The 17588-nt window shown below is 35.1% G+C and overlaps 2 protein-coding genes across 3 annotated transcripts; both read left to right on the top strand.

The window, feature by feature from the left end:
• The first annotated feature begins 8394 nt into the window (after nucleotides 1–8394).
• Nucleotides 8395–10506, top strand: LOC306861117 (C-type lectin domain family 6 member A-like). Of its 2 annotated transcripts, none has more exons than XM_079403206.1 (7): nucleotides 8395–8550; nucleotides 8649–8750; nucleotides 9108–9170; nucleotides 9261–9350; nucleotides 9478–9614; nucleotides 9702–9820; nucleotides 9911–10506. In XM_079403206.1, the coding sequence occupies exons 1-7, from the start codon at nucleotides 8496–8498 to the stop codon at nucleotides 10065–10067; spliced, it is 723 nt and encodes a 240-aa protein (XP_079259332.1). In that variant the 5' UTR covers nucleotides 8395–8495; the 3' UTR covers nucleotides 10068–10506. The 2 variants fall into 2 exon arrangements, with proteins under 2 accessions (XP_079259332.1, XP_079259333.1); XM_079403207.1 differs by having other exon boundaries at nucleotides 8422–8550; nucleotides 9702–9824; nucleotides 9911–10420.
• Nucleotides 10507–13914: 3408 nt separating this feature from the next.
• On the top strand, nucleotides 13915–16972 carry LOC306868841 (killer cell lectin-like receptor subfamily F member 2). The gene is made up of 6 exons (XM_079415242.1): nucleotides 13915–14040; nucleotides 14504–14608; nucleotides 14714–14773; nucleotides 14852–14917; nucleotides 15278–15414; nucleotides 16028–16972. The coding sequence occupies exons 1-6, from the start codon at nucleotides 13971–13973 to the stop codon at nucleotides 16214–16216; spliced, it is 627 nt and encodes a 208-aa protein (XP_079271368.1). The 5' UTR covers nucleotides 13915–13970; the 3' UTR covers nucleotides 16217–16972.
• The last annotated feature ends 616 nt before the right edge of the window (nucleotides 16973–17588 follow it).

The raw sequence follows: 17588 nt of genomic DNA, 5'->3' as shown, positions 1-17588 counted from the left end.
TAAGTAGCACAGACCATTTTTCCTGCCCTTTTTAATGTATATACACATTTTTTAAAAAACGAAACAATTCTTCTTTGGCAAAAATAGGGGCCAAGATGAACAATTAAGCATTTCTTTTGAAAAAATTAATTTAAATGATCAATGCAACTGAGTCCTTACAGTAATTTTTGTATTTATTAATTATTACCTAAAGTTGCATATCCCTGCTCATTTTAGAACAAACCAAAATTTTACTTCAAATATTGGTAACACCATAGACATAAGTGGTTGTTTCACCAGTTTTTGATTCAAATTATTTAAAAATCTAAATGTTATTAAGCTTCAGTTTTAATTGATATATAATATTAAACTAATTTTAAATGCATAGCATTAAATTTTATTAAAAGAAAACAAACATTTTTAAAATTTCTGCCTCTCATTTGCCACCCCAATTGAAGAATGACCCGCCTGATTTATTTCAAATCCTGCAACATACACTAAAAGTTTAGAGTGTGTAATTGTTTCGAATGTTTTGAAAAAAAAAAGTCTATCTCTGTGCAGGTGAAGCTTGTGTATGTAACTGTTAAAGGGTTTTGCACTCTGTCCTACAAATTCAGACTTGGAGCAGGAAATGCTGATACTTGAAAGCTTAGCGAGATCTCAGCTGAATCACATCGACACATTTAGACAAGAAATTAGATGTGCATAAATGTTTATAGCTGATATTAAACTATTGTTAACTTCCTGACTGATTTGCATTTAACCGCTGACAAAAGCTGTAAACAGTCCCACTGTCAGCTGCTCACTGGCTTCTAACAAGAAGTGATACATATTAACACTGTGTGTGTGTGTGTGTGTGTGTGTGTGTGTGTGTGTGTGTGTGTGTGACAGTGCAGCATCTGAAATCAAAGTACACCTGCCATCTTTGCTTTAATTCCTCACTTTTGTCTGACGATCATTGCCAAACTTAAGATGACTGCTCATATTTACAGTAATACTGCTCCACTGTCCAGAGAAAGGCTGGAAGCTGCATATGGATGTAAGTGATTCTTGAGTTGTTCTTATCTTCTTATCTATGTGACTAAAATTTCACTCTGTTAGTTGTGTATAAAAAATAGGCTCAAGGATGAAACACTTATTCCTTTGTACAGTTTTGCTCAGGATATTGTTATTTTAGGATAAATCTTATATTTTAAAGGAGAAATTAAACAAAAATGAGAATTACCCTCAAGCCATCCAAGAAGTAGATGAATTTGTTTCTTCAAAACAGATTTACAGAAATTTAGCCCTGCATTACTTGCTCATCACTGGATTCTCTGCAGTGATTTAGTAAATTAATCTGAAGCAGAGGATTGATCAATTATACACGGTTTTGACTTCCTAAAAGCTTGTTTATTGTACTGATCTGTTTTCCACATGTCTCTCTGTCCATGTTTAATGTGTATGTTGTAGGTTACAGATCCAGCAGCAGCAGGAGGAGTGATTGTATCAGTGTCCAGGTTCTTCCTCTTCCTGTCACTGCTGGTTAATAGTGTCTTGTAATACCTGTGTGAGTATCCTCAAGTTTCATATACACACAAACACGCATACCACAGGCATGGTGCAGTCTTAAAGGTGCCATAGAATGAAAAACTGTCTTTACCCTGGCATATTTAAATAATAACAGTTCTGTACATGGAAATGACATACAGTGAGCCTCAAACACCATAGTTTCCTCCTTCATATGTAAATCTCGTGATTAAAAAAGACCACTGAAAAACAGGCGAATCAGAACATAACACCGACTGTGACGCAACAGTCGGGATCACTACGCCCCCAACATTTGCATAAACCCGCCCTTGTTCTAAGCCGGCCGAACCATCAGAAGCTCTGCAGGTATTGTAAATAAACAAGCGCGGACAACAGCGAAAATAACAAAATAAATGTTATGTTCCAGGCCGTGCAGGGGGTGTGAAGTGCAGGGATGGGTTGGTGTCTGTATTCAGAAAGGCACAGAAAGCAAATAACGCGAGCCACTAAAGGGACATGGTTAGCTCCTTGCTAGCGGTAGCCTGTTACAGTGCAGTCGATTTTTCACTCTCAGTAAGGAGAGATGAGGATGATGGCGAATGACTTACAGATCCTGAGCACCACTGACAAGCATCTGATCTTGTGAAATGTGTGGTAAGTACTGTTGCTCCATAATGTAAACATAGTTTGTGTGATCGCGTCTCTTGAAAGTGAAACTATAACGCGATCGATGGATCGTTCAAAAGCAATTTCAATGCCTCGCATATTAATAACGGCTCCCTGATGCCCGCGTTTTATATACAGTATAATTACCCGACGATATAACTGCGAGAGAAAGTATTTAAATATATATTTTCCTCCCTGTGCTTCCTTCTTGCTGATGAGCCGTACTGTGAAACAGCCAATCACAGCAGAGCTCAACATTGAGCAGCACTGTGAAACAGCCAATCAGAGCAGAGCTCATTATTATTCATGACCCTGCCAAATAAGCCAATAACAGACCGTTTCATTCTAGGGAGAAATCCTAGGGTTGTAAATGGACATGTAAAATCGTTTCTGGAGATTTTTTGCCCTTACCTAAGCCACATACCTTCTGTGTAGATATCAGAGAACAATTTAAAATACTGTATCAATGCATTCTATGGCACCTTTAATTTTACACTATGCATTATTTTGATAGAATTACCATTTTTCAGATTACAGCAATGGCACAAATCATTTAATGGGATGTGGGCCAGAAACAAATTACTCTAATCCTGGCGGGTAAAATCTACATTGTCACCTGGTACTGCACTCACAATATTCTGTTTTCTTAGTTTAGTGCACATACATTAACAATGAAATGTCTGAGGTATGATTGATCAAATGTGTCCCAACAGTTTTTTTTTTTCATCTTCCCCCTGAGAATCACTGGCGTGAATAATTCACATTATTCTTAAAGCGATAGTTCACCTAAAACTGAAAATTCTGTCACCCTTATGTTCCAAACCCATAAGACCTTTGTTTAATATCACTCTAATATGCTGATTTGCTGCTCAAGAAACATTTCTGATTATTATCAGTGTTAAAAATGGATATATTTTTATGTAAATTATTTTTTCAGGATTTATTGTTAAATAGACTCCAGACCTTTGAATGGTAGTGGTATGCTACTGTTTAGAAGTTCACAGTCAGTGAGGTTTTTTTTTTAATTCATAATATCTTCCTTTGTGTTCAGGAGAACAAAGAAATTCATACAAACTACGTGAGGGTGAGTAAATGATGACAGAATTTGTATTTTTGGGTACCATAAAATAAAATGCTACAATTTAAAAAAAAAATTTAACTGTAGGAATTTATTTGTGCTTTTTCAACTATAGGCATTGTGGATTTTTACAAAACCCACATAAAAGTAGTAAAATGCCTCATTTAAATGGTTATGGTTCACATTACTACAGTCTTTCTTTAGATTATCTTAGATTTGTACATGTCATGTTGGTGTTAATTTGTAGCAAATAGATATGCAAGTGTAAGCAAAGTTTAATATAGTACAAATAAAATACGGTTAAAGCAAAAAATGTTACAAAACTTCCTAGTTTCCTCTGTACAAAGTTCATGTCGGTCCATTGTGACATTTGAGTGTGGAAGGATCACTCATTGGCCGTTGTGCTAAATGTCCCGGGATTGCTTTAAAGAGCGTTGGTGTTTCAGCATAAGTGTTGCTAAATGTTCCTCATTTCCTGCACAAAAGAATCATTTTTGGCAATGAATTACCTTTGTAATTCACATTCACACACAGTTTTAGAGAATACCACATTTAGGAATGAAACTTGCATAACAATGGACAGAAAATGAAAGTTCCAGATGGTGTGTCAATTCAATCTCTTGCAATATAGTGGTATTACAGAGTGGTAGCAGACAAAATAATAATAATCTATGATTTGTTTTATTTTATAACATAATTGTTTTTAATCTATGTGAACAACAACAATCTGAAAGTACACAACCTGAATAACAACCAGAGCTGTGTAGAGATTTCTTTTAATTATACAATATATTTGGAACTGTAGTTCTGCAATTACAACCATATAGTCAATGCCATCAGATATATGCATATCTATTTAAATGTTTTATTAATCACATTACTGTATGCTGTGTGTGCCAGCTCTACATCACAGAGACAAACATAGAGTCATTGATTAAACCAATGTTATCATTGATGAAGTGTTAAGAATAAAACTACAGATGTAAATGTGTCCTAAATGGTTTTATATACCCCAAACACCTAATGACTGCCTGACAGGAAATGACAAAAGGAAACTATGGGAGCTGAACCCCTCAAATACCAAGTTCAATCAGAGCAGTTCTCTGTTTGAAAATCAGCAGTAGCCACAAAATGACAGAAAATATTTATATAAATACTCTCCGACGACATAATTCAGGATCAGCAGAGAATGATCAAAGTGCATTTTTTTTCTCCATAATTTATATTCTATATAATCAAAGTAATCTGCAATCAGATACATATTTCAGAAATATTGTTACATAAGATTAACATGGTATTATTTCTGTTTTTCTCTCTCTTCATGTGTAACACTGAATAATATTCACGTTTCAAAACTGGGATAAAACTTTTTTGTGCTTTCCACTTCAGAGGTCTTATTTTTAAAGAATATATTGCAGTTGTGTGCAATGATGATTACTTCAGTGGACTCATGACATGACCCTGTGGGACCCCGTATTTAAAAATGACTGTTGACAGTGTTAGGTCACCCACAATAACCTGCAATCTGCCTGACAGAAAATGCTTTGGAGAAGTATGACCTTAAACTGTTGATTTGTTTTGAAAATTATTTGTTTCTGTAACATAGTTAGTGTATTTTCAGATAAGAAGTGTGTCAGCAATAAGAGATATGGTGTCTGTATGATGGTCCTTCTCTCTGTTCTCCTCTTCCTGTCCCTGCTGGCTACCGCAGTGTTGGCTTACCTTAAATTGTATTTGTATATGTTGTGTTAGCACTGTGTATCAGTTTCTCATTGCTATTTTATGCTTCACAGATTACAACAGTAACACAAATCATTTGATGGGATGTGAGCCAGTGACAAACAACTCAAATACAGGTTTGTAAACCACATTTTCTTATTTTATTATAAATCAATATATCATTTTCAATTAATTTATCCTATAAAATAATTGGTTGACTCTTTATACATTTCTTCTAAACACTAACACAACTGCAGAAGTCAACAAGCCATCACTTCCCTGTTCTTATAAAGGTATCTCATATTACTGCTTTTCACATATTTGGTATGTACAAGTTGTTTTTCCTCTATATTCAAGTTAATATACATAATTATAATATGTATATATATATATATATGTGTGTATATTGGATGTACTTTTTTTTTTTTTTTTTTTTTAAATTGGGAGATTATTCATTCTGCCATTGAATGAGAATTCATGCACATATAATTAAAATAACCCTCAATTAACCCAGAATAATCTTTCACTTCAGGTTTGCCAGAGAGGTGGCTTCAAGACAAGGGCAGGTTCTATGTTTTCCCCAATGATGAGTCAAGAAACTGGGACGTGTTCAGCGGGCCTGGGCACGTTATTTCATGTATTTGTATATGAAATAAAAAACATTCAGTGTGGAAAAACATTTTTCAAGGCACGTCAGTGTCTATAACTTTTTATCTTTTTGAGCATTATCAACTCTGGATGATGGATAGTAAAGCCTAGAGTGTCTTCTTTCCAAAGATACCTCATTTGTTTGTGTAGCACACTTGGTCAGGAACTGTTACGATTTTAATTTAGGTAGGTTATTTTCACCTGTGAGGCCCCAAATGGGGGGGGGGGGGGGGGGGTTAACAGGTTAATAGTAATCGCATTTAGTTTAACATGTGATTTGTTAACAAAACAACACTTTTAATGTTAGTGTAATAAAAGGAAACAATCAACTTTACATACCTAGAATCCACCCGCAGGCCTCCGCTCTGCCATGCTGACTTTCAAACCTGCATCTCCAGCTGCATAATGATGTGGCTTCGCGGGGGCGTGCCCAGGCCCGCTGAACACACCCTGTGTTTCTTGACTCCAACGTCGAAACAGTGCCATTAGGTGAAACGCACAGAAAAGTGAACCGTGAAGGAAAATTGTATCACGCTTGACTGAAACGCAAAATAAATGGAGCGTTGCAAATAAATGAGTAGGTGTGAGCATGGAAAATATGTATTGCAGAGATAAAATAGAATCAAAGTTCGTAAGCTTCTTTTACAACTGTCATTGATTTTTTATATCTTAATTTTTGCAATTCTTTTATTTCTGTTTGCAAAACATTATTCTTCTGCATATATAAGTGGCATTAAATTGACTCCATATATTGGTAACTAACTAGTAATTAACTAGACTAGAAGAATAGCAAAATGCAGTAAACGGTAAAACAATTTATGCCACAAACCAGTATGTTTATAATTATGACAATACATTAAAATGATATCAACATCAAGTAGCAAATAGCAATATCAAATAATTTACTATATTTTATCATTGTTTGCAATCATTTATCAATGTCTTCTGCCCCCTGGTTGGATTATCCATGCAGAAACAACTGTCACCCCAAAAATAAAAATAGCTAAAAATGTACTACCTCACACTAGCCAAGATGTAGATGGGCTTGTTTCTTCATTGGAACAGATTTGGAGAAATTTACATTACATTATTTGCTCACCAGTGGATCCTCTGCAGTGAATGGGTGCCATCGGAATGAGAGTCCAAACAGCTGATAAAAACATCACACTAATCCACAAGTAATCCTAGTCCTTCAATTAACATCTTGTGGACTGAGAAACTGCATGTTTGTAATGAACAAATTCATCATTAAGAGGTTTTTAACTTGAAACTGATGAAGCTGATGTTTTTATCAGCTGTTTGGACTCTCATTCTGACAGCACCCATTCACTGCAGAGGGTCCATTGGTGAGCAAGTAAATAATGTTACATTTCTCCAAATTCATTCTGATGAAGAAAGAAACTCATTGACATTTTGGATGGCCTGAGGGTGAGTAAATTCTCAGCAAATTTTCATTTTTGGTTGAACTATTCCTTTAAGAAGTAGGACTTTTAATATTACTGATACATGTCGTTACATCTTTTTGCTAGGAAATCTTTTCTGATTTTGAGAAAGTAACAGTAAAAATGAATATTTACTGGACTAAAACATGCCGATTTTATATTTAATACACTATTTTGTAGAAAACTGAGTTGAACATATGTAAGGAAGATACAAGAGTAAAGCTCCGTTCACACCAAGAACGAAAACTATAAAGGTAACTATAAAGATAATATTAGCGTCCACACCAGCGCACGATATCGTTCATTAAATTCTCCAGCTCGTTATAGCAGGATGGATTTTGATTGGCTGTCAATGTTTGTATCGTTCATCAGCTGGAAAAATCGATCTGAAAGTGATTCCAACGATATCGTTTCTCTGTGCCTTTATCGTTATAGTTGCGGTGTGGACTCTGCTATTCTTTAATATTGAGAACGATTTTTAGAACTATATCCTTATTTGTTATCTTTATCGTGCTTGGTGTGAACGGGCCTTAAGACCTGTGTTTATTGTAATAATTACTGTAAAGCAATTCATAATGTATTATGCCCACCACAATATTAAAATAATGTCAAATGTATTTTTATATTAAAACATCATTATTATAATAATGTCTGATTGATTGATTGATGTGATCAGTTGTTTTTAAAACTCACACTAGCAGGTACCAACAGAGTAAAATAGGACTACAGTCTGTTTGTTTCCAGTCCTCATTACAATAAGAATGATCCAGTCTGACTTTTTTTTTATTATTATTCAATGACCGAGCAGTCAGAACCAGCACAAGGCAGTGTAGTTTTCTATAAAAAAAAATATTCTTCATCCCAAATGCTGTCTCAGTTTACCCCAAAGCATCTGGTTCAACTCGACATACAATCACCTTTTTGGAAAAAAAAAAAAAGTCTCTCATATGTGATATAACCTTAAACTAAATAACGTAATATATATGCTCACAAGTAAACTACATATATTTTTGAATGTACTTTGTGTTTTAATGGCATGTATGTCTAAAGGTATGTGGTTGCTGCTGCCTTATAACTCTTCATGTCTATATTTGTTTGAACTGTGAACAGCAAGAAGCCCCTCTCTGGTTCGGTAAGAGAGGGATGAAAAAGAAAGCCATGTTTCTTTCCAGTGTAATACTTTGCATCAGTATTGAATTAGAGTAAGATCAGAGTTCAATTAGAGCAACATTTCAGCAATTACGCAATAAATTCAGCAAAACCATAAACAGCAAGTATTGACCACAGATAAAAATGTATCATTCATTGTTTGAGATGATGCCCCTTAGAACTAATAACCAACTGACAGGAAATGATGACAGGAAATATCACCACTGAAGTACAGTTAAAGTTAAACCCCTCTAGCCAGAATACTTCAACAGATCCTTTCTTCATTTCTCACATATCTGCAAAAGATGTCTGCAGATATTTATTCCGACACCATCTCAAGATCAGCACATAAAGACATAAGTAAGTGTTATTTCACAGCTTAATTTTTTGCGGGTGATGTGTTTCAACAGTTTTATTTAACTTTTCATGTTATTGTATTTATATGTTTTTCGTTTTAGGTAGAAATAGCTTTGTTGATAAGAAAGAAGCTATCTGTATCATGGTTTTTCTCCCGGTTCTCTTCCTATCTCTGCTGGCTAATGCGGTGTTGGCTTACTTGTGTGAGTACCCTTATGTTTTATATATTGCAGCATGCTACATGCATTTCACATTTTATTATTATTATTATTATTATTATTATTGAAAAAAAATCGAATTTTTCTCACACGTAACAATTTTTCTTGAGGGTTAGTTGTAATTTGTGTAAAATTGTTCTAAAATAATTTTCACATAACATTCACACAATAGTCTTGAAATGGTCTGTGTTTATTCTGCTGTTTGTTCAGATTATCATGCATTCCCATAGACTACAAGCTAGTTTTATGAACTTTGTTGTTCATTTGGTGTCTAAAATGCATTGTATTTTTATACAATGTATATTACATACAAAATAGAAGTTTTTCTAATTTGTATTGCAGATTGTAGCAATGACCTAGACTGGCTTATAAATTGTGAACTAGTAAGGAACTGTTCAGATCAAGGTAGACAAACTCCTCATCATCTTCATTTACATGACAAAACGGATAATAGTACACAATGTTTATTTATAATTTTCTTTATTTCTATGCTAGAAAAGCATGTTGGCCACAATGCTCGAATCGAACAGTTCTTTCACAAAGATATGGAAAACAGGTCCCAAGCACATCACTGTCCCCAAAAAAGCAAGTCAATTTATTTTTCATGTCAGCACATATTAGAAACATTAGAAGCTGAGTCTCACTACTCATGTGACATACAACGGTTTTGTACTGCACAGTGATACTAAACATTCAGAAATTTTCATGTAAGATTTCCCAGAGAAGTGGGTCCAGAAAAATGGCGGATTCTATGTTTTCTCCAATGATAAAAAGGACTGGAACAGCAGTAGACAACGCTGTCAGGATCTGGGTGGAGACCTGGTCATCATCAACAGTAGTGAGGAGCAGGTAGAGCAGGTTCATTTAAAATCTAATTTAAGATGCAATATGCGCATTAGACATAATAAATGAAGTAGATTCATTTCTATTTCGTAGAATTACCTTTCAGAGCAAATACACGCTATTGGCGCAAAAACATTATATTGGATTGGTCTCACTGATATCCACACGGAAGGTGTGTGGCTATGGGTGGACGACACCAAGGATCATCTTAAGCAAGTATTCATATAAATGTATCTGAAAAATCTTAGAATAAGTGCCTGTCTAAACATCTAATCAATTATTCATTCTATTTTTAATGTCAGTTTCTGGGCGCAGCCTCCTGATGATCACAAATCAGCTGACAATCCTCTGGGAGAAGACTGTGTTGTACTCAATGGACGAATGTTTGAGGTGAAGTGGGGAGATGTTTTTTGCTCGAGGGAGGAGAGTAGCATTTGTGAGATTCCATGTTCGTACTAAATAATGTTCTCAAATGTCTTTTACACATTCTTACAGAGGTAGTCAAATGTGCTTAAGCCCCCGGCGAGGGATGTACAATAAAGATTAAATTAAACATAAGACATTTAAAATAATGTAAAGGTTAAAACTTAATTATAAGACAGAATAAAAGTATAGTTAGAAATGGAAAAAAATCTAATTGATCACTTGAAAATGTTAACAGTCTTAAAGAGCAGCTTCTCCTCTTTAGAGTCCTTGTGTAAATTGATGTGTAATAGTTAGTAGATGTGTTGTGCTTGATAGCAAAATTGTGGTAAAAATGTTGCTAATTACTAAGCTGTTCATTGATTTCAATAAAATAAATTTTTCAAATCTTTTTATTGCATGTACACATACATTTCCACGTAAAAGAGAAAATAAAAAAAGCTGGTGGGAAAAAAGCTTCTCAGTATGTTACATTATTATACAGTATCACCTCCTTTCTTAGTCTTTCTTAGTCTTCTATCTATGAACAATCTGAAAGGTCCCCAAACTCTATCAAAAATTATATATTCCATTTTCCATTGACATATTTGTTACCATTACTTTCAGCCAACGTCCTATATTTGGTGCACACATACTTTTCCAATTTATAGAAATAAGCCGTTTTGCTTGAAGAATGTGTAACCCGGGTGATCCAGGCTACCAGTAAAAGAGTTGAAAGTTATGTAAAAAGATGGGAAAATTAAGAAAACGAGAATAAGAGAGAAAAACGAGTGCTTTAGAAGAGAAAGTGTTTCGTCCAATCCTTGATCGTGCTGCATTGATTGACACTCCAACGAGCCAATGGTAGCAGCGCACTGAGACTGCGCCGGCGACACTGCCGCTGCCAGAGAGCGAGCGAGCGAGTGAGTCAGACGAAGCATATGCACACTGAGTGATTTCCAGATACTCCGCATCAAAAAATAGATATTGAGAAAAAGAAACTTGAATGCAATCAAAAGATTACATTTCTGAGTGAACTTAGAAGAGCTGATGTCGAAGTGAGAAGACGACGAGGCAGAGAATCGAGAATAAAGGCCGATGTAGATACACGGAGCACCAAAGCACCGCAAATTATCTTCTTATTGAATAAGTTGTGAAATTCTTGCCTTGGTGAGTTTTTTTTTTATATTTACTTGATATTTTACAAGAAAACTGTTGAAGACTCAGTGGCAAATCAGTAATGTAATATTTGCACATTGGGCTAAAGCTAACCACATGTGAAGATGCAAACGAGTCAATGAAGAGTGACAATGTCATGTATAAGTGTCGAGTTGTTGAGTTAATATGTTGTTTGACGTGTATACATGATATTTGTTTATGAAAGTGTTTGGATGGAAGATTAATTATTGTTCTGCCTTGTGTTTTGCAAGGCTGGGTTTTTTTTCTCCTTCTCTTTTGTGTTTCTTTTGAGAAATTACGATCATCATCCTGGACACGTGAGACGCATATGAGCGTATGTAAAATTGATCACTTATGAGAGAAATCTTTTCCATTTTTGTTTTTGGACCAACAGGACTGAGACTTAGTTTTTGCATATTTTTCCTTGAGCTTTGAACGGAGAGACATTGATTCTGAACTGAACGATTCTAAAGAGTCAACAAATCTTTTGATCTGAGTCATTTGATTCTGAACTGACATTAACTGAATCAATCCAGTGAATCTTGTATATTTGATTCATTTGGCTGAAAGACTGTGCTATATTGTGAAGGGAAAGAGTGATTTGAATTGAGTTGTAATATTTTGTTTTGAAAACATTGTTTATTGTTTCCTTCAGTTTTTTTTGGTTATAAACAGAGTCTGTTGAGTTTTCCAATAAGTTTTATTTTATTATTTCATTTTTTGTACAAATGACAACTGTTCTCAATTGAGTTGATTTGTTTGAGTTGATGAGTCCAACTTCCTAAAATTTCAAAAAGAGAGTTGACTATAAGCATTGCCATACATTGTATGTTGTTAAATGACAGTATTGAGATTTACATACTCCAGACAAATTGCAATTAAGAAGTTCTTCAATGAATGCAAGATTCTAACCAGTAAACGAAACTCTTGGTTTTCACCTACCCGCTGTGTTGCTTCCCTCTCTCCAGTAGCCGCTCCTTACCTTCTGATCAGTTGGCCCATATTGATCCCTATACAAGTGTGATTCATCAGACCTGACACGTGTTACACGCTACAAATGCATATATTTATAAATATATATTCCGTCTTTTTTAACTTGACCTCCTTAGGATATAAATGAAATAAAACGATTAAAGGTGACAGTGGAATGTTATCTTCTCTATCATCTCTTTCACATTTATCCAAAAATCCTTGACTTCTTCACACTCCCATATGAGCTCCGGAGATTGACGTCACGCAATCTAAACTCCATCATTTTGGCAGGCCATCAGGAGAGCGCTAGAGCGGCCACAGCATTGCTATCGACAGTTGTAGAACAATAATTTAAAACAAGACTATTTAGACCTTACAAACCTTACACCATTTTAACATGGTGGACAGCTGCTGTGCGTTAGGATTCCAGAATATGCAGTAGAAAGCTAGGGTTGCCAACCGCCCTGTATTAGCCGAGACGTCCCGTTGTAGCGCGGCCACATAAAGGGAAGTTTATTTGTAGTTGCATGTTCCAATAAGGACGGGGCTGTTTATTATATCTATCTTCCTGTGTATCATTTCCCCTTGGTATTGCTGTGTTTGACTCCGAACCATTATTATTACATATTGGCTTAATTTATGTGTCCCGTTGTTGTGCCCATTTTCAACCCCTGCCAAATTATTACCCCCTCTTGTTGAGCTCGCTACCTGATTGCCTAATCCTAACCCCTCCCCAACACCTAACCCTAAACCTACTAGGGGGTAGCAATCTGGTGGGGGTCAGAATTTGGCACAACACCTGTAGACTCCTGAATATCCATCCAAAAATTTGATTGTGTCCATTTGTACCCCTCCGGGCTTTTGTAGGCTTTTAAAGAGTCTCCGGAGTAATGTTAGGAGGGAAAGTTGAGGAGGTAGTAGTACATATCAGGATACTGCAGGTCAGGAATCCGTTCATATATTGATACACGTTAAAAGCACCCCGGGGGCATCATAAGGATCTGTTATGTTTAATCTATTAAGTTTTGCTATGTACAGGTCTGTCTTTTGAATTAAAGTGTGCAGTGAACTCTGTTGCCTTGAAACTTATGCTGGCGCCATTCATTTCATATTTGTTCCCGGCTGTCCCTGCCTGCCAGCATGGTGGTGTAAACAGAATGAGTGACAGGGACATATGCAATACAGCTGGAGACAATACCATTTTGAATGAATAAATCTCAGTTTAACCAAGCTCATGAATGGCAACTTCTGTTGGAGGATAAAATCTTTCATTTATGTTCTTTAATAATGTAGTTAGAAACATAATGGCATGTTTTTAATATATAACAGATATTACTCAATAAAAACAAAGATTCAAATACATTGTTTGAACTAAAGTAAACAGATGAATCTTAATAATGTTGACTGAATTTATCAGTGAGGACAAAACACTTATATTTAGACCTGTTATGATGATCTGTTATAACTTGTAGACCTTCTTCATCACTCATTTAGCTTTAGATAAGCTTTATTTATTTATTTCCACATTTTAGCATGATTTAGAAACATTAAGATAAGAGTAGACTAATTCTTGTGACCACAGCTTCAGTGGACTTTAATGGAGTTTTAATATGTCTGCACAATAGGCCAACACGATCAGAAACAAATTGTCAATAGAACAACATTTCTGGAAAATTCGCCAGCATAATAATGTTGACAGGAAATGACATTTGGTTTGCATTAGCGTGTCTGTTTATTGTGTCTTCACTAACACCCACTGATCAGAGCACTTCACCACATTTCTGCTGCGCACTTCTCTGATTGACAGTAATGGGCAAACATGACATGTCTGACCATATTTATGACAACATCAACTGGATGAAAAAGGATTCATTTGGAAGTAAGTGCTTCATTCTTTTTCTCCTTGATAATAATTACACATTTAGGTTTAAAAGTGATTACAAGTGTGTAGCACATTCTTGACCAACAAATGAGGTTAAAGATAAACGAAGGCTACGGCAGGGGCTGCTTAAAATTTGTATTGGTTTAAAAGGTTTAGGATATGTTTCATTAAAAAAAAGCATTGTATATCACAGATAACTGTCGATATATCATTTTGTTTAATATGCTTCTCAAGTCATTTTAAGACTTTTTTTGCGTTACATTAATTTCCACCACAGCAATGTAGTTTAAACATATGCTTGAAATTGTATTTTTAGACATGTAAGTTATTAACTTTAGCTATTTTTGGACATAAAAAGATTTTTAAACGATTCGTTGTTGGTGCAAAGGACGTGCGACGCTTTAAAGAATTAAAGTCATTTTTATAGAGTGTCGTTTTAAACGTATATTTGATTTTGGAGTTAGGAAATCTGGCAAAGAGAAGCGATGTAGACCTATTTGTGCCAAGGTTCTCGCTGTTCTTCTCATCCTGTCTCTGCTGGTTAATGGAGTACTGGCATACTTGTGTGAGTATATCCTTCGATTTTTACAGAAACCACTAACCAACTGCATACAGTGGTATATTTACACTACCTTTTACACTTTTTGTTTCATTTCACTGTCTTTTGCAGGTGTCGCTAAATACGACATGCTGTTGCATTGTGAGCCAGTAACAAACTGCTCAATTTCAGGTAAATCATTCATCTCTATCTGCTCAAATTATATATGATAATTAACTGTTTTTCTTAATTTCTCTCACCCATATTCAGACCATGAACAAGGTAGTCAAGGCTGCACTTACGATGAGGACTGGAGCTCAATAAACTACTGCCCAGGTAAAACTATTAGTTTTTCAACATAAACAAGAACTGGTGGATTATCTTTATTATTTGCAACTAATCGCCTTAAGAACCTTGGCCAGCAAGGCTTCCATCATTTGTTTTTTTTTTCTCATCAGTAAAATATCAGTCTTGAGTGCTTCTGTACAGCTTTGCCATGTGTCTGTTCTTGTGTTTTTAACAGCGAGTCATTCCAAAATATCGTAGAAACACATCTATGTATGTAAAGGTGCAGTTCAGCGGGGTTTCTGCTTTTCTCCGCCAACATGTACATGTATTTCTAGCTAAACCACAAGCCTGAAACGCAGACACACAAGTGTGTTTCCTCTTGATAAACATAGAAAACTGTCTCTGTAGATTTGCCAGAGCAGTGGTATAAGGGCAACGGCAGATTTTACGTTTTCTCCAGTTACAACAAGACCTGGAGCTCCAGCAGAGAGTATTGTAAGAGTCTGGGTGGAGATCTGGCCATTGTCAACAACACAGAGGAGAAGGTACATTCTGCATGGTTTTAAAAGAGGAAGAAATGTGAGGGTGGGATCCAGGTGTGAAAACCCACAGTGTGTGTTCACAAATACAGTGTGAAATAGTCACATCACAATTTGTTCTTATAATAGATCTTTTTGTTAATAAAGCCATATGCAAATAATTTTATGATTAAGATTTCACATTATAAATAAAACCAGTGTTTTTAAAAGAGGAACAAACATGAGAGAAGTGTTTCCAGATGTGAAAACCTGTAGTGTGTGCAAAAACCAATACAGAGGCAAGTGTAAATTAGTCACATCAAATTTTATTCTTATAATAGATATCTTCGATAATAAAGCCATACATAAATATTTAAAAAAATAAAGATTTCACTGAACATTATTAATTAAAGCAATGTTTTTAAAAGAGGAACAAACATGAGAGAAGTGGGTACAGGTGTGAAAACCCACAGCGTGTGTTCTCAAACACAGTGTAAAATAGTCACATTGCATAATGTTCTTATATTAAGCATTTTCATTAGTAAAACTATGCATGAATCATTGTATAATAAAGATTTAATTGAATATTATGAACAAATACAGAAGAGAATAAATGTAATAGGTTGTGTTTGTGATGCAGGAATTTCTTGCTCAGAGACTGTGTGTTACTGGTGAATCTGATTTCTACTGGGCTGGGAACAAGGATGGAAACTGGTCAAATCTGGACTCCAAACAACACAACTGTGCTGTACTTAAAGGAAATAAACAAGAACACATTTCTTGCTCAAGAGAGGAGAGGAGCATTTGTGAGATCCCATGCCTTCAATAGACTTACAGTAGATTACTTCATTTTTTTTACAGTTGACTTTTTGTTTCACTGTGCGCTCATTTAAATATAGGATTGATACATTTGATATTCTTTCTTGTTTACTTGTTTTCACATTCTGTACTACTGTGCCATGTTTGATATGGGAATGCATTTCATACTTTTCATAATTTTTCATAGGTTTGTCATATTATCGTAGTTTTAAATAGTGTTAAGAACTATGCAATGACAATGTGTAACTCAGACACACAAACATACATAAATGTAGTGTCAAAATATTTTGTGTATTTTTTTCTGTGTGTTAATGCATTTTGTAGATAAAGATTTAGCAGAGGAATGAAAGCCGTCGGCTATGCCGCTATGGCATCTACTAAAAATGCATTTGGACACTTTAACATGTATGAATGTCTTGGCAGCACTGTTTATGAACAATAAAGTTAACGAAACAATTTATTAGCACTAGTAAGTCATGTTAATTTTAAATTAGAATTAACTAAATGTAAGGCCTTTACTTTAACTGTCTTTTTTGTTTTGTTTGTTTTTGCTGTTGTACATATCTCTACACTGCAAATCCTCCTAACTTCCACAGCAAGAAAGGTATTTCTAAAATGTGCTTTTCTAGATGGTATATATTTTTAATACATCAACTTTTTTGTCTTGTTATTAATTATAATGTCTGTCTTCATTGCTGTTTTTATCCCAAGGGCTTTAATCCTGAGAAATAAACGTGTACTATTAACAATAAATCATTACTAAAGGATTTTGTAGTCAATACAAACAGCAACCTAGGAAAATAATGGCAACTTAAAAGGCATGTTAAGTATCACAACATAGCTGTGAATGCATAACCAACACTAACCAGCTGCTGACTGGAAATTTTAGCATATACCGTTATTGGGTCAATGTGGTTAAATTAAACCTTTCTTCATGAGTATTTTGTCACATGAGACCAGAGCGCTTCAGTTCTCTCAAATTACTGCGATGACAATCTCTCTTCAGACAAAAGATGGCTGAAAATGTTTGTTCTAACTATTTATCAGACCCCAAACTGACATCAGCGGATAAAGATGAGCAAGTGTGTTTCTTTCCCTTACTACTGACTTTTATAGAATATTGACTTAATATAATCTTCCTCAAAGATCCTCACGGCATTAAAATACTTAAATTGTCAGTGTTTAATCTTTTGATATTCCTGCATTTGTACTACGTATTAGCACCTCTATTTCTCCTTTGTCAGTTATTCGTTACTCAGCTACATTAAAGTTCTGACAAATGGTTTACATGTGCATTCTCTCTGTGCGTTTTGCTTACAAGTGGATGACAAAAGAGAAACGCAACAGATGTAAAAATAGGAAGTAATATGAAATCCAAAACT

Source organism: Barbus barbus (assembly GCF_936440315.1).
Source record: "Barbus barbus genome assembly, chromosome: 4".
NCBI classification, from domain to species: domain Eukaryota; kingdom Metazoa; phylum Chordata; class Actinopteri; order Cypriniformes; family Cyprinidae; genus Barbus; species Barbus barbus.
This window is presented reverse-complemented; position numbering and strand designations above follow the sequence as displayed.